General features: G+C 44.6%; 1 protein-coding gene across 1 annotated transcript in view; it reads right to left on the bottom strand.

The window, feature by feature from the left end:
* Window positions 1-720: 720 nt before the first annotated feature.
* The window catches only part of LYPLAL1 (lysophospholipase like 1), an 80,096-nt gene continuing 55,806 nt past the window's right edge, over window positions 721-25,010 (bottom strand). The window contains exons 3-5 of the mRNA XM_040351435.1: window positions 13,697-13,866; window positions 6,004-6,119; window positions 721-996 (exon numbers count right to left, since the gene is read on the bottom strand). Coding sequence (XP_040207369.1) covers window positions 760-996; window positions 6,004-6,119; window positions 13,697-13,866 — 523 coding nt within the window. The 3' untranslated portion in view covers window positions 721-759. The remainder of the gene's footprint in view (window positions 997-6,003; window positions 6,120-13,696; window positions 13,867-25,010) is intronic.

Below are 25,010 nucleotides of genomic sequence, written 5' to 3' on the forward strand. Positions count from 1 at the left end.
TGATATTATGTGATTTTTGGGCCGCAGAACTGGCATCCACCAGCGGGGGGTTCCTGGCAATGTGGGGCTGACATCTCCTGCAATTAGGCATCACCTGAGACTGACTGCAGGAGATGTGTACAAATACCCGGCAGTGACAATCAGACTTGGTATCTCTCCATGCGCCCTGACCCCAAGTAGCTCTGCATCTTCACCCGATCCCGATCCTGTTGGTTACCTGAACCTGGAATCCTGAACCCTGAGCCATGTACCTGTCCCCACTGTGATCCATCCATCCTCTCCTTGTCCTGTTTATTTTCCCTTTCCCCAGCTGCTGACCTCCCATTGATGACCCTGGCTTGGCCCTGTTATGATTCTGGTTTTCCCCATTACCTGTACATATTGGTCTCTTACTGTTGTTATTTGTGGGTTCTGTTGGTATTGGTTGTTGTTCACAGTGTGGTATTGGAGGTTGTTATTTTTATATTATTTCACTTATCTTTAATAAATTATCATATTTCACTTAAACACGTCTGGGTTTCCTCTGTTGCAGTCCACACAGTTCTGGTCTTATCCGATACGTGACAGATGCCGTATTATGGATTTCAGCCACTGAGTTAGGTTAGGCAGACCATGGCAAAATCTGATTTTGGCTTTCATTTCAGGCAAATACAATAATATGAGGGCATCAGCTTAACAGACACCATTTTTCCAGACAAATGTGACAAGCAGACATTGACGTTTACGTCTAAATACAACATTTATTAGAAATGATTTGCATTACTGCATTTCTGCAGAGTCATCCGGCAACTTTTGCAAAATCCAAGACCTCAGCTGCTCCAATTCCAGCAAGCCGAGTTCATGATAGAGATTTGGAAAGCTGTGGAATGATGAAGGGACGCCTAGGCCTTTCAACAAATTGTTTGTCCTTTCTCCCCACTGATGGAAGACCAGCTGGTCAGCCTCTCCATGGCACTGGAAGAGTTCAGGTAGGTTCTTGTGAGAGTTCTCAAGCTCCTGGGAAAAAAAAAAAAATATTTGGTATAGCGGAAAACAAGCAGAAACAAAACAGTAGACTTCGGGGTGGTGAAGTCCTAGCAGAATAGTTCACAATATCAAATGAGTCATAGCAGCTGGCTTCAAAAGGCTCAGTGCAGCTCCTCAGCAGATAGAAGCAATAGGCCAGATCCACAAAAGGGATACGACGGCGTATCTGCTGATACGTCGTTGTATCCCTGTTTCTAACTATGCGGCTGATTCATAGAATCAGTTATGCATAGCTAGTCCTAAGATCCGACAGGTGTAATGGACTTACACTGTCGGATCTTAGGATGCAATACCGCGGCCGCCGCTGGGGGCATTTCTCGTCGTAATCCAGCGTCGGGTATGCAAATTAGCACTTACGGAGATCCACAAAGCTTTTTCCCTTCGTGAAGTCGCCGTGAGTGTTAGTTTGCCGTCGCAAAGATAGGGCTACTTTTACAAAGTGTAAAGTTAGTACACCATGTAAAAGTATACCCGTCTTTCCCGCGTCGCTGTCAAATTTTTTTTAAAAAAATTTTTTCCCGCCGCATCTCTTTTTTACACGTCGCGATTCACAAAACTCGGCGCAACGTAACGCAAAGCACGTCGGGAAAATAGCGTCGGGAGCATGTGCAGTACGTCCGGCGCGGGAGCGCGCCTAATTTAAATGGGACTCGCCCCATTTGAATTGGCCCGCCTTGCGCCGGACTGATTTAGGATACACCGCTGCAAATTTACAGGTAAGTGCTTTGTTGATCGGGCACTAACTTGGGCAATTTGCGGCGGTGTAACTTAAATCACAAAAGTTACGTTGCGCCCACTGGTTGTGGATCTGGCCCAATATCTGTACTAATCAGGGTGTATTTGATTTAAATTAAGTAGATTTAAAAATATAATTTAAATCACTAGTAAAAAGGCTTGATTTAAATCAAAATTTTTAAAGAGCAACTGTCATCTCTGTCCCACAGCAGCTCCTCCTCTGACCCGCTGTTGACTCACCGACAGTCCCATTCATTTTAATGGGATGGCTGGTGATGCGGCAGTGACACAACAAGGTGAGGGACGTGGCGGCAGCAGGTGAGTGGATGCTAGCTAACAGGCGCTGCCCTGATGGATCTGAAATGACAGGTGCTCATTAACGGTAAGGACTTATTCTTGTTGGTAGTTAGAGTCTTTAATATTTGAAAACAAAATGAAGGTTTCCTATTTAGAATAATAAGCTGTCCGGTTAGTAAATATTCCCAAACTGGGTCTCTTTTACAGTCTGCTGCCATTTTGCTCCTCAAGGGAGGAATAAAGCACTTCAAGCGCAGAAAGATCACAGGTTTTATAAGCTGCTTAGAAGGTTTCACTTTCATTTCCACTGCTTGTCCTTCCTCCTCACGCTTAGAGTCTGGTACAGATGCATTTCTCTTCAAACAATCATACAGTTTGCAGTGTACATACATTTGCAATACAATGGGATAAAGGAATATTCCTGAACTTGGTTTTATCTCACTGTTAAATTATGTGAATGCTTCATGCAGTGCATGTTATCTCAGCTTGCAGAGCTTGGATTCAATGAAAATATTGCAGAATATACAGCCTCATGCTTCATAACTAAGCTAGATTTTAGGCTGAATAAACTAAATTATAAATGCATCTTAAATAGTAAACTTTCTTTAGATAGATTTTTACTCCAAAAGCATTTTATTAAAACAAATTTGATAAAAAAAAAAAATCTTATTTAAAAAAAAAGAAAAAAAATCTTTTGTTTTAAAAAATCATTGATTTGTATCCACCCTGGTAGTGATGTAAAAAATGGTGCTTGCAAGTGCAGCAGATGAAATAATTTGTTTAACTACTTAAGGACCGCCTCCTGCAGATATACGTCGGCAGAATGGCACGGCTGTGCACAAGCACGTACCTGTACGTCCTCTTTAAGTGCCCAGCAGTGGGTCGCGAGCACGCGCCCGCGACCTGGTCCGAAGCTCCGTGACCGCAGACCCGTTCGCCGCTGGTGTCCCGCGATCGGTCCCCGGAGCTGAAGAACGGGGAGAGCTGTGTGTAAACACAGCTTCCCCGTTCTTCACAGTGGCAGCTTCATTGATCGTGTGTTCCCTGATATAAGGAAACACGATCAATGACATCACACGTCCAGCCTCGCCCCCTACAGTTAGAAAAACATATGAGGTCACATATAACCCCTACAGCGCCCCCTAGTGGGTAACTCCTAAACTGCACTGTCATTTTCACAGTAAACAATGCATTTTTATAGCACTTTTTGCTGTGAAAATTACAATGGTCCCAAAAATGTGTCAAAATTGTCCGATGTGTCCGCCATAATGTCGCAGTCACGAAAAAAATCGCTGATCGCCGCAATTAGTAGTAAAAACATTTTTTTTTATAAAAATGCAATAAAACTATGTCCTATTTTGTAAACGCTAAACCAAGCGATAAACGATTATTACGTATTCTTCTACCTATTTTTGGTATAAAAAAAAACGCAGAGGTGATCAAATACCACCAAAAGAAAGCTCTATTTGTGGGAAAAAAGGACGCCAATTTCGTTTGGGAGCCACATCGCACGACCGCTCAATTGTCAGTTAAAGTGACGCAGTGCCGAATCGCAAAAACTGGCCAGGTCCTTTAGCTGCATAAAGGTCCGGGTCTTAAGTGGCTAAAAATATGCAAATTGGACACTCACATTATGTAGGAATAAAAAAACATATCAAACCTAAAAGCCGTCAGCAATAAGGGGAACAACAAGATTAGCTCAGGAGCCAGTCTGACAGCATGGGTCATCCAGATGAGAAGCTTGAGAAAGAATGGAAGTCGCTTTGAAATGCATAGCCATGCACCCTCTATGTTCTTCGGTGTCTGAAGTCATCGGCCAAGTTCCCATGCTGTCAGACTGGCTCCTGAGCTGAATTATCCTCTGGTTTAGAGCTTGTGCATCTCCTAACACGGGCGGTGTTGCTCCCATCTGCTTCAGGTGACCCAAGTCCTCATGGATGGCAGCCAATAAGCTTGCAATGCGGGTTTATTCCTACTTCATGTGAGTGCATTTTTTACTAAAAAATGATTTCATCTGCTGCACTAACAATGAAAAGCTTTATTTAATTAAAAGGCTTGCTACAACGGCCCTCTTTTTTATGCTTTAGGAACATATAGCATTTATTGTTCTCTATGTGCCCTAATCGCACCACGACACTGGTATCACGTGCAGATGTTTTATGCACAGGTATCTGCAAAGTGTATGCAATTTTATGCACAGAAAAAAAACTGACGTGACATTGTGGTGTGAACAGGGCACATAACTGATACGCATGAAAACTGATGTCAATGTGCATAAAAACTCACTGAAATCCGCAAGCTGTAAACTGATGTGAAACTGACGTAAACTCATGTCTCTGAAAGTTAAATCTGTGTGGTTTTCCCATCAGGTTACATGCACATATGGGGCCAGATTCTCAAAAGAGTTACGCCGGTGTATCTACTGATACACCGGCGTAATTCGAAATTCCCGCCGGCGTATCATTGTTTTGTATTCACAAAACAAGATACGCCGGAAATAGGCTAGGATCCGGCTGGTGTAAGTCACTTACACCGTCGGATCCTAAATGCAATACCACGCTGACCGCTAGGTGGCGTTTACGTTCAGGACTCATTTGATTATGCAAATGAGCCTGATACGCCGATTCCCGAACGAATTTGCGTTGCGTACTCGTCGCGTACGTCGTTTCCGTAAGGTTACCCCTGCTATATGAGGGGTAACCTTACGCCAGTCCGCCGTATGCCATGTTAAGTATGGCGTCGGGTCCGCGTCGTCTTTTTCCGTCGGTTACGTCGTTTTACTAACTCGTCCGCGAATACGACTTTACGTCAATGACGCTCACGTCGGCGTCATTGACGTTTTCCGTCGTGAGCTGGAGCATGCGCACTGGGCTATTTTTCAGCCCGGCGCATGTGCAGTTCGATCGTCGCGGGGGCGCGCTTGATTTGAATACAAGCCGCCCCCTTTGAATTACAAGGCCATACGCCAGGCCATTTACACTACGCCGCCGCAAATTACGGAGCAAGTGCTTCGCGAATACGGCACTTGCTCCAGTAAGTTGCGGTGGCGTAGTGTAAATGACTTACACTACGCCTACTCCGTTTCTTAGAGAATCTGGCCCATGGTGTGCAAAGGCCTAATGGGCAAAGTGATAGTGTCTTTTCAAACAGTTCTAGCAATTGAAACAAGGTTCAAATCAAATAAAAAGGTATTGTTTGTTATATGGTTTGTCGCAATTCCTGTAACTGCCTTTTTTTCTGGCCGGCTTGCATGTAATTATGAACAAAATCATTTAAAAAGGGAAATGATATAGAATGTTCCCATTACAGGTATTGACCACAAACCAAGCATCTCTTGCTCACCAGCAGCAATACCAGTTCCGACTGGCAGTCTGAGGCTGGGTTCACACAGCGTGCGATGCGGCCCACAGCAGGGGGTCCGGTGCGTCCCCGTTCACCATTTCAGGTCCAAATTAGGGCAGAATTTTTAGCTGAATTTGGAGCTGAAACTGAGCCAAAAATTTACAGGACTCGTCTGCGGTGTGCCCTGCGCCGCCCCGGAGATGTGTGAACCAGCTCCATTGAGAGCCGTTCACATTCTCCTATCATGCAAATTGGATTTTTGAGAAAAACCCGAATCCAATTGGCAATAGTGGGAACTCACCCTGAATGTATGCACTGGCTTATGGAATTGTGTTAATGGTACTCGTGTCCTATTTGACAACAGCCATAGATAGGTCCATCTGCTGGTGGACGGCGGACAGTTTTTCTCTGCATGACCAACATAATGCATGCAGCACAAAAAATAAATCTGGCCAATGTTATTGAATTCTGTATATTCTGCTGTCCTTCGCTAACATCAGCCAATCAAAGAAAAAAAAGATTGATGAATTAGTTGGTATTTACTGATCATGGTCTCCGATTACTATTCAGAGGAGACAGCGCCATTCCAATTATATCGATTACCTTGTAAACAATTGAATTTTCATTGAGGAAGCTAGAGAGAGCAAACACCCCAGCAATATCCCTATGGTAACGATACGCCAAATGCATTGACATGGCTCCTCCCATGGAAAACCCACCTGGGGAAATGAACAAACAGGATTATTTTAAGATATTGAAAATGTCAGACTAGTCAAATTAGTTCTAAATTCACAAAATTAAACTGTATCTGAAAATCACCAATAAAGCAATACTGAGAAGTATCAGTAACTGGGTTGTTTTTCCATGATAACCTGTCTTCACTTTGACCTGAATGGGCATTCTTTGAGTTCTCTTGAATGCTGCCTAATGTTCTCCCCTTGCAGTGCTCTATAGGTTCTCTGGCTAACAGCTGTACAATAAACTTCCATTTCTATTTTTCTACATGTAGCACTCCCCCGTAGGAGCTGCTGGTTTAGATTTAGGTTTTGCACGTTGCCTCTAAGTTCGTTGTCAGGGGAAGAAAGTCTATAGAAATTGCAATGTCCACACAAGATGTAAAACCTTCAACTGTTAGGACCCGTACTCACGACCAAACATGTCTGCTGAAACTGGTCCGCAGGCCAGTTTCAGCAGACATGTTTGGTCGTGTGTGGGCGCGAGCGGGCCGAATTCCAGCAAACATTTGCCCGCCGGGCCTTTTCCCAGCGGACAAATATTCCTGGACTTGTTTTAAAACAGTCCGCTGGAATCCTGCCCGCTCGGACATGTACGGTCGTCAGTACAGACCTACCGTACATGTCCAGGCGCCCGCCGTCCCTCGCATGCGTCGAATGACTTCGACGCATGCGTGGAAGCATTTTAAAGGCGGGCCGCCCACGTCGCTGCGTCATTGTCGCGGCGACACCGCGTCATCGACGCGGCGACACCGCGGACACGCCCCGCGTATTGTTTACGCGCGGACTTCTGTACGATGGTGTGTACAACCATCGTACAGAAGCCCTCTGGCAGACATGTATGGTGAAAACGGTCCGACGGACCGCTTTCACCATACATGTTTGGTCGTGAGTACCCGGCCTTAGATTTTATTTTTTACTGCATAAAACTTGTGAAGAAAGTGGAGCGTATAGAGAGAAGGGGAAGGTTCAGGTACGCGGTACAGAATGCACAAAAATATCTAAAGTTCCAATCAGTCAGTCACCACTCCCTCTTGAGTGGGTATTGATCACCCGGATAGACCCCTCTCACATGACCTAGCAGCTGTGCACGAACCAGTATGAGAACAGTCTCTGCCACAGACCGTCTGAGAATGATCATGGATAGCCAGGAATCCTCTGCCACAGGATTTAAGTCCTGAACTTCCAGCCTTACAGTAAAAAGCCTTTAAGCCGATCCGGCGAACTGCAAGACAAGTAGAGCTGTGGATCCCTGTATAACAAAGTCTCCAGGCCTATCCCGAGACATTAGCTTGCTTTGCTTGGTCTCCTCCAGGGCAGGTCCACCGCCGGTTCCCTTTGTTAAGCGATTCCCTCCCTTGGACGGACAGCTTGGGATCCCCTTTAGAATCATAGGCCCCAGCCAGCATAGCTGGGCCTGCTCAATAAAGATGCAGCCTCGGACTAACTTGGTCCCGGGGCTGAAATCACACACACATACCTCACGCCTGGAGGGCCACGAGGCAAAGGACCCCGCAAAAACGGTGTCTGCCCCTTAAGTACCCCCTCCCGGCATGCGGGGCACCACTCCCACTGGGCTGCTGCCAAGAAGGGTCACCCAATACACTATGGTTTGCTTGTATTCCAACATTGGCCTGAGGTGGTAACGCCACCTACAGGCAACAGTGGGAAATCCTATCAAACACAACCATAGCCAGAACAGAGGCTAATTTAATGAAATTAAACAAAGTCTGAGCCCACTATTGGCTCAGACACCTTTTAAATTTAGAATAGCGCCCCAGTCATTGGGAGCAGGGCGCTACATACACATTTGTAAATATTGTAAATATTTTTAAAACCATTTATCATTTTCCTTCCATTTCACAATTATGTGCCACTTTGTGTTGATCCATCACATAAAATCCCAATAAAATATATTTACGTTTTTGGTTGTAACCTGACAAAATGTGGAAAATTTTAAGGGATATGAATACTTTTTCGAGGCATGTTGTGTAAATCAAATGGAAAAAAAGTCTTGATCACATTATTTTTAATTCCAGATAGTAACACAACAAAAAAATTATATTTGGAGGTGCTGTATCCAACTTGAAAAGACAGTTTGCATTATCACGCTCTGACCAACCATCTTCTGCCTCTGGTGTCCCCTTCTGGCCAGTAAGGCCATCTATTTGGTGGTCACTAATAAAGTGTAGAGTGGAGAGAATGCAGGCTGAACCATGGAGCACTGTGCAAAGCTGATGCCACAGGTTTAATTTAAAAATGGACTACATGGAGTTTCAGACATTAGCACACCTACAGTATCTATAGGACAGCATTTGGGAGTTCACCGATTGACTCTGCTTGTTGTCTGGAGCAGTGGTTCCCAACCTCAGTCCTCAAGTACCCCCAACAGGCCATGTTTGCAGGTTTTCCTTTATCTTACACAGGTGCTTTATATCAGAGTCAATGGCTTGGTATTTGGACAGCTATTTTATCTAAGAGAAATTCACAAAATATGACCTGTTGGGGGTACTTGAGGACTAAGGTTAAGAACCAGTGGTCTGGATTTGCTCCTTAAGTATTTAAAGCCAAAAAAGCAAATAATAAAGTGAAAAGATGAAGTCAGTTTTTACCTTACTGTAGCAAATCACTGTTCTTTTCTTACGCCAGTTTATAGACAGGCTGTTCCTCTGCTGTTCAGATGCCAGAGGGCACTGAGAGGGCGAGTAGATGCTGTAATGTAACACTATAACAAAGCTAACACTTTCTACTCTATCGCATATATTTTATGCACGGCATTGCATAAGATGTTTCATCAAATCAAGCCATTGAAATCTCATTACTTTGGAGAAAACCAAAAGTTACATTTTACACCCAGTTAGTCACAATCTGGCAAATACAATCAGAATGACTCACTAGCAATCTTCTATAATGCAGTCACCTCCAGCATCGAATATTAGGCAAGGATACTTTCATGTGGTGTACACAATGCAAAGACAGCACAAGGGGGGGGAAAAAACTTGTAGTCTCTTTAAATGTAATTTTCCACGGAAAAACCTGCATCGTATCATTCAATAACACTGCTATCCCAAGGTATAGACTGTAGTAAATTCTTTGCAGACAGTGATTTCAATAAATATTTATAGTTTGTGGCAAAATTTTATGATTCACCGAGGTCGTATTTCAGTGGCTCAATTGACATGATGCATAAAACACATGCTTAGAAAAAAGATTGCTTTCATTTTTTGCAAGTGGAATCATGGTAACTGTAATAAGTGTCTTCCTTGGCACGACGTACAAAAATGGTCAAATAATGACCTATCATCTTACGAGGAGTAACTGTTCCGCATTTCATAATGTCTTAGCAAGAGCAGGTAATTTCCTGACAGAAGCCAAAGTTCCTTCTCACCATTCATGACATCAGCACAGAACTAGGTAGACTGTTCCGATGTGCTCATTCCAATCAGCTTGGATAAGGCTTTGGTCTATGTGTTACATCTCTGATCTCCAAAAAATGTGCTTAGTGTTATGGAAGGAACTCCTGAATGCTTAACTAAACTAGTGGTGCTTAACTGATGAGCCGTGCGTAACATGCGGCCTTACGATACTATATCAGTGGCCTTCATAATCAGGTCATTTTTGTTCTTTTCTATTATCCGCAAGTTTTAGGAAAGGTTAAAGTGTTACTAAACCCACTACAGTAAAATCAGTCTGTATATGCAGTAAAGCATGCTTGTTATACTCAATGTTGTTATGCTCAAGGGGTTAATTCTACACATTGCGTAAAACGGCTGTTTGATCCTGTCTTCTCTGATCCACCCCTTCTTACACTGTCTCCTAATAATTTCCTGATAACACAGGCCCGGATTCAGATACGAGGGCATATCTCCAGATACGCCGTCGTATCTCTGAGTGCAGGCCGTCGTATCTATGTGACTGATTCAGAGAATCAGTTACGCATAGATTTCCCCAAGATCCGACTGGCGTAAGTGTCTTACACCATCGTATCTTAGGCTGCATATTTACGCTGGCCGCTAGTTGGCGCTTCCGTATAGTTACGCGAGGAATATGCTAATTAGGTATTTACGCCGATTCAGAAACGTACGTCCCGCCGGCGCATTTTTTTTACGTCGTTTACGTTAGGCTTTTTCCGGTGTAAAGTTACCCCTGCTAAATGAGGCGTAGCTAATGTTAAGTATGGACGTCGTTCCCGCGCCGAGTTTTGAAAGTTTTACGTCGTTTGCGTAAGTCGTTCGCGAATAGGGCTTTGCGTAAGTTACGTTCACGTCAAAACCAATGAGGCTTTGCGGCGTAATTTCGAGCATGCGCACTGGGATTTTTTCACGAACGTCAAATACGTGGGGTCACAGTGTATTTACATAAAACACGCCCACATCATCCCCATTTGAATTAGGCAGGTTTACGCCGACACACATACTTTACGCCGCCGTAACTAAGGGCGCAAGTTCTTTCTGCATACGGAACTTGCGCCCTAAGTTACGGCGGCGTACCGTATGTGAGCTACAACACGCCGCCCCGGCAGATACTGCAATGTATCTGAATCCAGCCCACAGAGTCTAAAGCAGGGATATGCAATTAGCGGACCTCCAGCTGTTGCGGAACTACAAGTCCCATGAGGCATAACAAGACTCAGACAGCCACAAGCATGACACCCAGAGGCAGAGGCATGATGGGACTTGTAGTTTTGCAACAGCTGGAGGTCCACGAATTGCATATCCCTGGTCTAAAGAGTCAGGCTGCACATGCTCAGTTTAGTGTGTATTGCTGGAACGTTTGTTTTTGTTTTTTCCTTGGGAGGATGCATGTGATCAACACAGGGCCAATCAGCACTGTCCAGGCAGGCAGTCAGGGGTCTTGCAGTCTCATAGGACAGTGAGAAAACTCCTTCTACAAGCTTTAACCAGTGCTCGGCTGGACACTGATAAAAGTCACAAGACTGCTATATGCTGCCGATGAGAAAAGGTATTTAGCCATTTATATTTACTAAAATAATTGCATTTCCATGTTCTGTGTACTGTGGGAGACCAGATATAGTGAAAATTAATCAAAACATTCAAAAGTGCCTTAATGTACATTATAGTCGGCATGCCAAAACTTACACTCTGTAAAGCGTACATTGTTATTTGCAAACTGTTAGGGGATATAGGATGCATTACACAACAGAGAGCCATTTAGTAAGCTTTAAGTAGATTCAGACCACTGAATAAAGGGTGGCCCTAGACAGATGCATTTTCTTTCCTGCAACAGGCATGATTACCCCGCCAATCATTGACAGGGGAATCCCTCCTGCAGAGCCAGTGTGTTTTCCCTGCGCGGTGCGGGGGCTGCTGGCTAGCAATAATTGCATGCCGCTTGCAATAATCGCACGTAAAATCCAGCAAGCTGGGTGTACCCAATTTAATCAATCAATTGGCTTAAAGAGGAGTTCCACCCATTTTTTTTAAGTTTGGCTGTACTGCATGCCCTTAATGCATAGTTTTCACAATGGGCAATATTTAAAAAAAAATTGGATGGTAAATACCTTTTTTCCCCGTTTTTTGCACAGCTTCCGGTCCTAATCGCCTAGGCGATCAAGTCACAAGGCAATTCGCAATGGTTCCTGGGATGAATCGCCTTTTACCGAAATCTCGCGTTTTACTGTGTGCAGGGAGAGAGAGAAAGAGAGAGGAGCTTTCTGACATCATCGGTGAAGTCGGGCTGGGCGGGACAGAGCAGCTATTGATCGCCAGCCAATTATTTGGCTTCTTAAGAAAGGGGGCGGAGCCGCATACACGTAGTGGTCCGCCCTGACTCCATCCTATTGGCTCGCGATCGATAGCTGCTCTGTGCCACCCACCCCGACATCGCCAATTAATATTCTGAAAGCTCCTCTCTCTCTCCCTAGATTACAAGACACCGTCACTGGGGAGAACAATGTTGAGCCGTGCTGGAGGCGGAGAAAGAGGAGCTTTTAGAATATTCATTGGCGATGTCGGGGTGGGCGGGACACAGAGGAATGCCAGCCAATAGAATGGGGGTCAGGGCGGAGCCGCATACATAAATAATTGGCTTGTGTTAAATAGACGCTTTGTCCCGCCCACCCCGACATCGCAAATGAATATTCTGAAAGCTCCTCTCTCTCCCTAGATTAAAACCAATATAAGGATGGTGTCACCCTGTTTCGGTCCACAACCACTATTAATGCCAGTGCATTTCCTGCCTAATGTGACTTCTCTTTCCTTTCCTCCCTGTGTTGTGATTGACAGGTTGCTATAGCATGGGGCAGGAACTTCTGCAGACTCGAGATTGCCATAGCAACCTGTCAGAAAGAAGGACGGCCTCCCTGAGGCATTACTGAGCATGTGCGAGATTTGCTGGTGCATGATGGGGAGATAGCTGAAAAGAAATCCAGGAAATGAACACGAGAGGGCTTCAGATGCCCACAACTAGAATGGAAACTGCCTGCTTCCGAGATCAGTAAGTAAATAACTAGAACTGGAACTCCCCTTTAACTCCATCCCAGGCAACCTTGTTGCTCAGTGTACAAATTATCGATTAGCGACCATCCACCGTAGAGGTGATCAAATACCACCAAAAAAAATCTTTATTTGTGGGGGAAAAAAAGGATAAAATGTTATTTAGGTACAGTGTTGCATGCCCGTGCAATTGTGAGATAAAGTAAGGCCGTATCGCAAAAAGTGGTCTGGTCATGAAGGAGGTAAAACCTTCTGGAGCTGAAGTGGTTAAAGCGGTAATAAAAGGTGTTTTTTCTATTTATAAGGCTTACCTGTAGGTACAATGAATATCTTCTAAATGTGTACAGTTTAGGAGATATTTACCTAAGCAGCGTCTGTGATGTCACCGGCACATGCGCACTGAGCTCTTAACGCGCGGTGTTCCATCCATCGAGAGAGCCGTGCCATGGCCGTGACTCCCGCATGCATGCGCTGGAGTGACAAGATTGCAGCTCGGCCAATCAAATAACCGCAGTCCACAAACCCCGAAGGAAGACCAGGTACAAATGGAAGCCCTCTCAGTGGTGATGCAAACTAGCACATTATGATATTAACTTGCAGGGAGAAGATTTTCTTTGGCTCTTAAAGCAGTAATAAGTTGCGGAACAAAAACAAAAATGGAGCGAGCCTTCTTAAAACAGAAATTTTCCTCAACTTTCATCACAAATCAAAGAAAGAACAGGTTTATTCCTCATTTTAAGATAGTAGGCAGATCCATACAAATCTTTATTCCCCTTGGCCAACTGTACATCCAGAACTGCTGGTTTATAGCACCTAAACAGCCTAATATTGTAGAGCCATTTATTCCAAACTGCATATAGTTGTTTCTGGTTTGTTGAAACAAAGGCTTCTATGGAGTAGATGCAGGGCTTTTTTTCAGGGGGAACTAGGTGGCGCAAACTATGCAGAGCTTCACCAGATTTTGCACTGTCCAGGTTCAGTAAATAACCCCCTGGGTGTCATTTAACCAGGAAGACTGAAAATATCTTGTGGCTAAGAAGAGGTACTGGGCAGTTGGGCAATTACACTATCAGAGGTGCTATAGAGAAAGGATCAATAATATCTTACCCAACATTATCCTGTTTTTCTTTATTCCAGATGCCATTTCTTCTCTGATCAATTCTGTTAAAGTGTTGCACATGGAGTCTACCGATTCAAGGTGCTCAGCACTATCTATGGAGATTTTATATCTATCAAACCAAACATTGGATATTGCTCCCATCATAGGCGTATAGGGCCTAAAAAACAAAAAAAACAAATAACAATGAGACTAGCCATTGGATCACCCACATTTCTATATTGCTCGGTGAAAAGAAGACCGGTGAGTGAATTGAGTACTACGTGTTGGAAAAATACATAAGGTGGGCAAAAGAACAATTATGAGAAATTTGCAATTCAGCGATAACCAGTAATTACTTTAAGCATTACAATTAAATTTGGAAATGTATGAATAAGTGAAACTTTCAACTGCAAGCTGTTCTGCTGACTAAAGCTTACAATGTTTGCATTCAGCTTGCTAATTATAATTGGTGCAAATGACAATAAAGCTGGTCTTAAAACGAACCTGTGGCCAGGCTACAGAGTTTCCCTTTTTAAACACACTGGGGTAGATTCAGGTAGGGGCGCGCACTGCTACGGCGGCGCAGCGTACCGTTTTTACGCTACGCCTCTGTAAATTACTTGAGCTACGCTTCATTCACAAAGCATTTGCTCCGTAATTTGCGGAGGCGTTTCGTAAAAGGGGCCGGCGTAAGCGCGGGTAATTTAAATGATCCCGTAGGGGGCGTGGATCATTTAAATTAGACGCGTTCCCGCGCCGAACGTACTGCGCATGCTCCGTCGGGAAAATTTCCCGACGTGCATTGCGGTAAATGACGTCGCAAGGACGTCATTTGCTTCGACGTGAAGCGCCATTCACCATCCACTTACGCAAACGACTTAAATTTCGAAAATCGCGATGCGGGAACGACGTCTATACTTACCATTGGCTGCGCCTCCTAATAGCAGGAGCAGCCTTGCGACGAACGCAAACGACGTAAAACACGACCGCCGGGCGCGCGTACGTTTGTGAATCGGCGCGAGTATGCAATTTGCGTACTCTACGATGACAACTACGGGAACGCCACCTAGCGGCCAGCATCAGAATGCAGCCTAAGATACGACGGCATAAGAGCCTTATGCCAGTCATATCTTAGGCTACGCCGGCGCTACTGATACGCCTGCGCTACTTAGCAATTACGCTGCGTATCTATGGATACGCAGGCGTAATTGCTTGCTGAATCTACCCCACTGTAAATAGTATTTCAGTTTAGCTTAAAGTAGGTCAGTCTAAAATCAACTCTAAATCTACTCGCAGCCACATTCTAAAACAAATCTATCTCAAGCCTCATACACACGATCGACCTTCCAACTGACTTTTCAGTGGATATTGCTCCGAAGGGCGTTGTCCATGAACTTGGTATGCATACACACGGTAGGACTTTTTCAGCCAACAAACATGAACGTAGTGACGTAATAGACATACTACGTGGTTTTTCTGCTCTTTACCGCCACCTTTTGGGCAACTTCTGCTATTGTTGTCTGATCTTTACCATTGGTTCTGAGCATGCGTGTTTGTACTTTGGACTGTAGTCCAATGGACTTGTGTACACACGATCGGATTAGCTGATGTAGGACATTTGTTACCAGAAAGTTTGTCTGTTCACACAGCAAACATGTGTCCGATGAAAAAGCAAAAAAGTTTGCCCGATGGAGCGCACACATGGTCGTATTTTCTGCAAAAACAGGCTCGTCTGAGGTTTGTCGTCAAAAAGTCAGCTTGTGTGTACGGGCCTTAACCCTGTAAAGTAAAAATCGCTGTACATATCTTTTCTACAGGCGATCCAGTCCAATCCCATGCTGTTGGCGGCAGCTTCTCTGTGAAGGCGTGTGCAGTAGAGGCAGCTGACAACGGAAGCCCCATAGTAACTCTATGGGCAATGTCACGCTTTTTTGCCTGTCTCTTCCACACAGCATCCGCCACTGGAGATCGGACCAGAAACAGTATGTATAGCAATTTTTGTTTTACAGGGTTAGATAGATTAGTCTTAGAATGTGGCTGCCAGTAGTTCATTTTAGGCTAAACTTCTACTTTAAATGTATACTTCACCTTTCATACCATGTTTCATGTTACACCCACATTTAAGGTCTAACATGAAGCATTGTAAACATGGACTTGGGCCTGGGGAAAGAATCTGCAGGAGCCTTTGCAGTGCCAAGGAGGACTCTGTGGCATCACTTGACCAGCCTGAAGGATTCAAAAAAGGTATTAAAAACACAAAAAGCAAAACACACAGTCAATAGGAGTCATAATGGAGGGGGTAGGGCAATTTGTGAGGTAAGCCCAGAGTTGAGCTTTAACCACTTGCCGACCGCTCTATAGCCGAATGATGGATACAGCGCGGTCATTCAGTTCTGGGACGCCGTCCTATGATGGCTTCCCTTAATCGCACCCTCTATAGGGTACGGGCAGCACGCTGTGTGATCGCAGTGTCCTCCAGGCACTGCTGATCAGAGGTTGAGGTAAAGAGCCAATCAGCGGCTCTTTACCACATGATCAGCTGTGTCCAATCACAGCTGATCACGGAGGTATGAAGAAGCTGGTTATCGGCACTCCTTTCCTCACGCTGAGAGAAGAGAAGATAATAACTGGCTTGTATAAAAGGGACATGTGCACTGATAATCAGGGCAATAATTATCAGTGACTTGATTATCAGTGCAGTCCCAACAGTGCTGCTAATCTGTGCCCATTAGTACCTCCCATCAGTGCCGCCTATTAGTGACGTCTAACAGTGCCACCTATCAGTGAAGCCTCATCAGTGCCCATCAGTGAAAGAGAAAAATTACCTGTTTGCATAATTTTATAAAACAATTTTTTTTTTTAACCGGTTAACGCCCGCCGCATGTATATGTACGTCCACAGAATGGCACGTACAGGCAAATTCCCCACAGTTACAACCTTTTGTACCACCTGCCCCATCCTATTAGATTGTAAGCTCTTCTGAGCAGGGCCCTCTTAATCCTCTTGTATTTTATTGTATTGTAACTGTTTTGTCTCCCTTTATATTGTAAAGTGCTGCGTAAACTGTTGGTGCTATATAAATCCTGTATAATAATAATAATAATACTAATAATATGGGCGTACATGTACGTCCCCGCCTTTCCGCGGGTCCGATCGGGACCCCCCCCATACATGCGGCGGTCGGTAACCCGCGGGGAGCGATCCGGGACAAGGGCGCGGCTATTCGTTTCTAGCCGCCCCCTCGCGATCGCTCCCCGGAGCTGAAGAACGGGGAGAGCCGTATGTAAATACGGCTTCCCCGTGCTTCACTGTGGCGGCTGCATCGATCGAGTGATCCCTTTTATAGGGAGACTTGATCGATGACGTCAGACCTACAGCCACACCCCCCTACAGTTGTAAACACACACTAGGTGAACCCTAACTCCTACAGCGCCCCCTGTGGTTAACTCCCAAACTGCAACTGTCATTTTTACAATAAACAATGCAATTTAAATGCATTTTTTGCTGTGAAGATGACAATGGTCTCAAAAATGTGTAAAAATTTTCCGAAGTGTCCGCCATAATGTCGCAGTCACGAAAAAAAAAATCACTGATCGCCGCCATTAGTAGTAAAAAAAAACAAAAAAAAACGATCCCCTATTTTGTAAACGCGATAAATTTTGCGCAAACCAATCGATAAACGCTTATTGTGATTTTTTTTACCAAAAATAGGTAGAAGAATACGTATCAGCCTAAACTGAGGAAAAAATAAAATTTTATATATGTTTTATGGGGGATATTTATTATAGCAAAAAGTAAAAAATATTGAATTTTTTTCAAAATTGTCGCTCTATTTTTGTTTAAAAACCGCAGAGGTGATCAAATACCACCAAAAGAAAGCTCTATTTGTGGGGAAAAAAGGACGCCAATTTTGTTTGGGAGCCACGTCGCACGTGTCTGTTAAAGCGACGAAGTGCCGAATCGCAAAACCTGGCCTGGGCATTTAGCTGCCTAAAGGTCCGGGGCTTAAGTGGTTAAATGATAACAAATTTCATATGGGTACAGTGTAGCATGACTATGCAATTGTCATTCAAAGTGCGACAGCGCTGAAAATCGCCCTGGGCAGGAAGGGGGTAAAAGCCCTGGGCAGGAAGGGGGTAAAAGTGCGCAGAAGGCAAGTGGTTAAAATAAGAATATACCAAAGTAACACTATTGTGCCATATCTACATGATATTTTGCCGCAGTCATATTTCAGTGCCCACAAAAAGAAAGGACTTCCAAACAGACACAGGGAAAACATTCAAGCAGCTTCCCTAGCTGATATGAAACCCAGCACCCCAGCGCTGCAGGACGTGAGTACAAACCACTTAATGCTACCCCCCACTCAGCAATATTATCAAAAATCCTGGCTGAGAAAGCAGAAGTGCGTAATAAAAGACAGATGACACCCTAAGGGTGTAGCTATATAAATGCTTTCATAAAGGATTAACGTCTTATTGATACAATTTTCTTTGATATTAGATTAAGTACGAACATCTAAAAGCAAAGAACGGAATAGGAATATCAGCATGATTTCACAATTTAAATACCTATTTGAGCAACTGCACATGATAGCCTGTACTGTGCCAGTTTTACATTTTAGCAGACTATAAGCAAAGTGTCATTAAACACAGCGCTGAAGCGTCATCTTAAACCGCAGGACCGGCCTCAGTGAAGTGTAACGTAATTTCAGACACAATTTCATCAGATTACATTCTGCCTGTACACCTTCAAGCTTTGAACTACGTTGATTTAAAATACTGAACCTTTATATTATTAACCTGAATGTGCAAACTCAAAGAAGTATTCCAATCCAAATAAAAATTAATGACACACTGACAGGTTATGTGTCCCTTGGAATTTCTATTCATTAAAGAAAGAAAGTGTACTTTTAAGCACACCTTGGCTTATTTAATATATGCAGACACATCAAGCCAATGCAACCTTTCATAAGAAAGGCCTGAGCAACTGAAATAATTAAAGCGGGAGTTCACCCGAAAAACTATTTTTAACATTAGATTGAGGCTCATTTTGTCAAGGGGAATCGGGTAGTTTTTTTTAAATCGAAGCAGTACTTACCGTTTTAGAGAGCGATCTTCTCCGCTTCTTCCGGGTATGGGCTGCGGGACTGGGCGTTCCTATTTGATTGACAGGCTTCCGACGGTCGCATACATCGCGTCACGAGTAGCCGAAAGAAGCCGAACGTCGGTGCGGCTCTATACGGCGCATGCGCACCGACGTTCGGCTACTTTCGGAAAATCGTGACGCGCTGTATGCGACCGTTGGAAGCCTGTCAATCAAATAGGAACGCCCAGTCCCGCAGCCCATACCTGGAAGCGGCGGAGAAGATTGCTCTCTAAAACGGTAAGTACTGCTTCAATTTAAAAAAAAACACCCGATTCCCCTTGACAAAATGAGCATCAATCTAATGTTAAAAATTAAGGGCCAGATTCACGTAGAATCGCGGCGGCGTAACGTATCCTAGATACGTTACACCGCCGCAATTTTTCATCGCAAGTGCCTGATTCACCAAGCACTTGCGATGAAAACCTACGCCGGAGTGACGGGGGAGATGTGGATATTACATTGGGTGTGGGGGAGATGTGGATATTACAGAGGCGGAGATGACGTGGCTATCACAGTGGGGGAGATGACGTGGATATTACAGAGGCGGAGATGACGTGGATATTACAGAGGCGGAGATGACGTGGCTATCACAGTGGGGGAGATGACGTGGATATTACAGAGGCGGAGATGACGTGGCTATCACAGTGGGGGAGATGACGTGGATATTACAGTGAGGGAGATGTGGATATCACAGTGGGGGAGATGACGTGGATATTACAGTGGGGGAGATGACGTGGATATTACAGTGAGGGAGATGTGGATATCACAGTGGGGGAGATGACGTGGATATTACAGTGGGGGAGATGACGTGGATATTACAGTGGGGGAGATGTGGATATTACAGTGGGGGAGACGTGGATATTACAGTGGGGGAGATGACGTGGATATTACAGTGGGGGAGATGACGTGGATATTACAGTGGGGGAGATGACGTGGATATTACAGTGGGGGAGATGTGGATATTACAGTGGGGGAGATGACGTGGATATTACAGTGGGGGAGATGTGGATATTACAGTGGGGGAGATGACGTGGATATTACAGTGGGGGAGATGATGTGGATATTACAGTGGGGGAGATGACGGGGACATTACAGTGGGGGAGATGATGTGGATATTACAGTGGGGGAGACGTGGATATTACAGTGGGGGAGATGACGTGGATATTACAGTGGGGGAGATGACGTGGATATTACAGTGGGGGAGATGACGTGGATATTACAGTGGGGGAGATGACGTAGACATTACAGTGGGGGAGATGATGTGGATATTACAGTGGGGGAGATGATGTGGATATTACAGTGGGGGAGATGACGGGGACATTACAGTGGGGTAGATGATGTGCACATTACAGTGGGGACTATATATGGTGGTAATCATAAAAATTATTCGATCTGTGACTCTGATCTGAAGAACGATCCGAACCGTGAGTTTTTTGATCCGTTGCACCCCTACTTATTATAGGCTTACCTATAGGTAAAAGCCTGAGGTGGAAGTTTAAAGCTAAACTCCAGGCAAACAAACACATATGAATGCAGCAATATATATTTATTAGTTATTATTTTTTAATACAATCAGTGCAAGTACCTGAATTTGACCTGGTATCTGCCTCTTCCGATCCCCTATACAGCAGCATACAACAGGACTGAGTGCCAATCAGATGCATTGCATAAAAATGTGTTGTAACATGTAACATGCTGATCAAAGAAATACAGAATGACAGAGAGATGAGCTCATTCGTCTGCTGCCTCTTCTTTCACTGTCCAGTCACAGGCCGGGGGGAGAGACATGATCTGTAACTGTTATTAACAGCAGTAGAAACATCAGCTCTTCCACTGTGACAGTCAGGGCTGTACTTTGTGGCAGAGCTGTGTAAGTCTCAGGCCCCATACACACGACAGAGTTTCTCGGCAGAATTCAGCCAGAAACTCGATCGGAGCTGGATTCTGCCGAGAAACTCGGTCGTGTGTACACTTTTCAGCGAGGAAGCCGACGAGGAACTCGTCGGGCCGAATAGAGAACATGTTCTCTATTTCCTCGTTGTTCAATGAGGAAAGTCGGCCCGCCGAGATCCTCGGCGGCTTCAACACTGAACTCGATGAGGAACTCGATGTGTTTGGCACGTCGAGTTCCTCGGACGTGTGTATGGGGCCTCAGGAACCAATGGACAGAAACACAAATCCTTTGTCATCTAAAACAGCCCCCTTTTAAGTATTTTATCTGTGAATTTACCATTTATGGACTTCAACTTTAATAAATGTATTTTTTAATGCAACAAGTGTACCTGAATTAGCCTCTTGCATTCCCTGTACAGCAGAGACTGAGCTTATATTGAGAGATGGAGGTACAGGACTGGGAGCCAATCAGGTGTATCCAAATGTCAACGTTGATAGGAGAGCAGAGAGAAGTGAGAATACCTCATCAGTCTCCTGCTGCTCATGAGAACATGATAACTTCATTCAGATGGGATCCTGGCTTGGATTGGAACCAAGGACCCCAGTGCTGCAAGGTAGAAGTGCTAACCACTGTCCCTGACTTGACTTCGGATCCAACCCCTGCCCTGTTCGCAAAACTACAAAAATTATTTGGATGGAACTGTGCTTCAAAGCGGTTGTATACCCCGCTTTGTGATTTTTACCTGCAGGTAAGCCTAGTATAAGGCTTACCTGTAGGTAAAATGAATATCTCCTAAACGTACACCGTTTAGGAAATATTCACCCTGCATGCAGCCGCTGACGTCACGATACGCCGGACCTTCAGAGCTTCTTCCCGGAAACCAAGGGCTTCCGTGCACATGAGTGGGAGTGACGTCATCGCGGCTCCAGCCACACACAGTGTCAGAGCCCACAAACCCTGAAGAAACTACCGGGGGAACTCATCAGTCCTCTCAGCTGTGACCGGGCACAGCTGCAAGGAGTTTGTTCTAAGGTAGGTATTTCGTAATGTGCTAGCATGTGATGCATTAACCACTTGCTTACTGGGCACATATACCCCCCTCCTGCCCAGGTGAAATTTCAGCTTCCGGCACTGCGTCGCTTTAACTGACAATTGCGCGGTCGTGCAACGTGGCTCCCAAACAAAATTTACATCCTTTTTTACCCACAAGTAGAGCTTTCTTTTGGTGGTATTTGATCACCTCTGCGGTTTTTATTTTTTGCGCTGTAAACAAAAAAGTGCGACAATTTTGAAAAAAAATACAATATTTTTTACTTGTTGCTATAACAAAAAAAAACATTTTTTTTCTCAGTTTAGGCCGATACGTATTCTTCTACATATTTTTGGTAAAAAATAAAAAATAAAGTCGCAATAAGCCACTGCTTTGCGCAAAAGTTATAGCGCCTACAAAATAGGGGACAGAATTATTATAATTTTTTTTACTAGTAATGTCGGCGATCTGCGATTTTTATTGGGACTGCGACATTATGGCGGACACATCAGACACTTTTGGCACCATTCACATTTATACTGCGATCAGTGCTATAAATATGCACTAATTACTGTATAAATGTGACTGGCATTGAAGGAGTTAACACTAGGGGGTGAGGAAGGGGTTAAATGTGTACCCTGCATAGTGTTCTAACTGTGGGGGAGGGGGACTGACTGGGTAGGTGACTGATCTGTGTCCCTATGTACAAGGGACACAGATCGGTCTCCTCTCTCCCTGACAGCACGCTGTCTCTGTGTGAGCCGGCAATGAGAGATGATCTCATATGTTTACATTTGAGATCATCTCTCATTGGCCGCACAGATTGCATAGCAAACGGCCACTCTGATTAGCCGTTCACTGCGATCTGTGATTGGCTGTGTCCAAGGGACACGGCCAGCACAGAATTTCCCCGCTGCGCGCTCGGAAGCGCGCGCGGGGAACGAGCAAAGGGGAGGACGTTAAATGACGTTGTCCTAGATTTTCAGGTCCACGCTGAAGCCGCCTTTCGGCTATAGCGCGGGCCTCAAGTAGTTAAACTAGCACATTTTGCCATTGTCTTGCAGGGAATTGTATTTCTTTTTATATTTTCCAGCGGTTAACTACCACTTTAATTATAAACAGGAGGCTTTCATTACTAGGATTACATGGATAACAAAAGGCACAAAATACCCATGGCCATAAAAGGGTTAATACACCATAACCTTTCTCCATGCAACATATTATACAATATCATTTACAGATAAAAATAAAACTGGTATTATTACTATATTACATTTTCTCCTCCTACATATTGCAGTTTTGTTAGGACAGGTAGCAGACTGATGGAGCCAAAGATTTACTAGCAAATATATAAATACGCTGATAAATGGGGTCCATAGAGGACAACTCTGTGTCTTGTTATTTACATTTCAAGCTATAAAAGCAGGCATATCTTCACAAACTGCCGTTGTTTGTACGCTGGTACCAAACTGTAGCAGGCGGTGTTCCCTGGCATCTGCTTTCTATCAGTGTAAATTGCATGGTTCTTATCAGGAGAAGGGCTCACATGTAATCTTCCATATGTCCATCCCCTCCCACAGTCATAGAGATGATGTGTATTGTTCTACAAGAGTTCCTTCTGGTCTACACAAACAGTAACATTCTACAAATCTAAATTCTCCACGCACATTGACTATGCAGTAGAAACACACAAGAATTGAGTTAGAAATACAACCAACCAATGGAGCTGCAGTGGCTCAACGCATTTGGCACTGCGCTGACAAGCCATTCACCTCTGCAGCTATGGGTTCGGATCCCAGTCTCGGCTACATGTGAATTGAGTTTGGTGGTCTCAGCCCGGCTCCTGGTGGGTGTGCTATGCGAGGTAAGCCTGCGCTTAGTATGCCCACCCCCCTCCCACAAAAACCACCACACTTACACACACTCGAAATTGGGTTAACATGCACGCACTTTGACCACGCGGTCTCTAAAAAGAGAGGCAAAGGACTAACAGGGCTGGTTGAGCGGGCTAGATCCTCTCACTCCCTTATAGGGAGTCCCTCTGCCCCGTTGGGCTTCAAAGCGGAGCAGGTAGGGCGGGCTGTGTGGGAGGACCCCCTCACGCACCCGCCATTGCCACCTGGGGCATGGAGAAAGATGGCAGATTGCCTCTGGGGGAGGCCTGCCTACTCCCAACTCCTGCAGTCCGGCTCCTCTCTCGAGTACACGCACAAAATACACTTAAAAAAAAAAAAAAAAAAGAAATACAACCAACCCAACGAGGGCACAAGAATGGCCACTAGCATGCCAGGTGGTTCAGTTTGAAATGGTCAACTTGGTGTGTGTGACATCAATAATCTTCTACATCATACTTCAGTAAAAAGTAGAAGTCACCTTTGCAAATTGCCGATCAGGGCTAGATGGACACAATGGACATGTATTTTTAACCTCTTCACACCAACGTAACACATACATGCGACCTTCTGCTTCAAGTGATTGTACCAGGCATTACCCCGCTACCGTTTTTTAGAGCCGACGGTCAGATCTCTTGCAGTAACAACCGATGCGGCTAAGCAGTTGCTCGACTGTTATTACAAGCAGCGGGAAGGGACTTTTTTAGCTGAACAGCCTATCGCCAGAAGAAACAATCCCCTTGAGTACTGGCGCATCAACAAACAATGGCAATGGCAAAGTGCACTTGAAATTGCACTGAAAGTGCACTTGGAAGTGCAGTCGCTGTAGATCTGAGGGGGACATTGCAAGGAAAATAAAAAACAGCATTTTAGCTTGCACAAGATTGGATAATAAAATCAGCAGAGCTTCCCCTTATTTCAGATCTACCCCTCAGATTTACAGAGACTGCACTTCCAAGTGCACTTTCACTGCAATTTCAAGTGCACTTTGCACTTGTAGTGCAAAGTGGATTTGCCTTTTGTAAATAATCCCCAATGTTTTCCTTTGCTTGCACGGAAATATTTAACTGCCCCAAACACCAGTACAGAGAGCGAGAGACTATTCAGTCTAGCATCTCATATTCTTGATGAGAAGGGGAACCGTCTCTCCTGAGAGAAAGCAGAACAACTTTTGTTCTTAGAGTGAAATCTGTAGCACAGTCTGACCAATTCATTTACTATGTTCCAATTGTCTAGTTGTGTCATTGGTTGTCCATGATTGTAGTTCTTCTACAGGTTTTTTTTTTGCACTTCAATTTAAAAGAGAACTCCAGCTTTTGAGCTACATAGTTTGTTGTTGGGCCAAACTATGGGCCAGATCC

This window comes from Rana temporaria, chromosome 4 (assembly GCF_905171775.1).
Source record: "Rana temporaria chromosome 4, aRanTem1.1, whole genome shotgun sequence".
In the NCBI taxonomy this organism is placed as follows: Eukaryota; Metazoa; Chordata; class Amphibia; order Anura; family Ranidae; genus Rana; species Rana temporaria.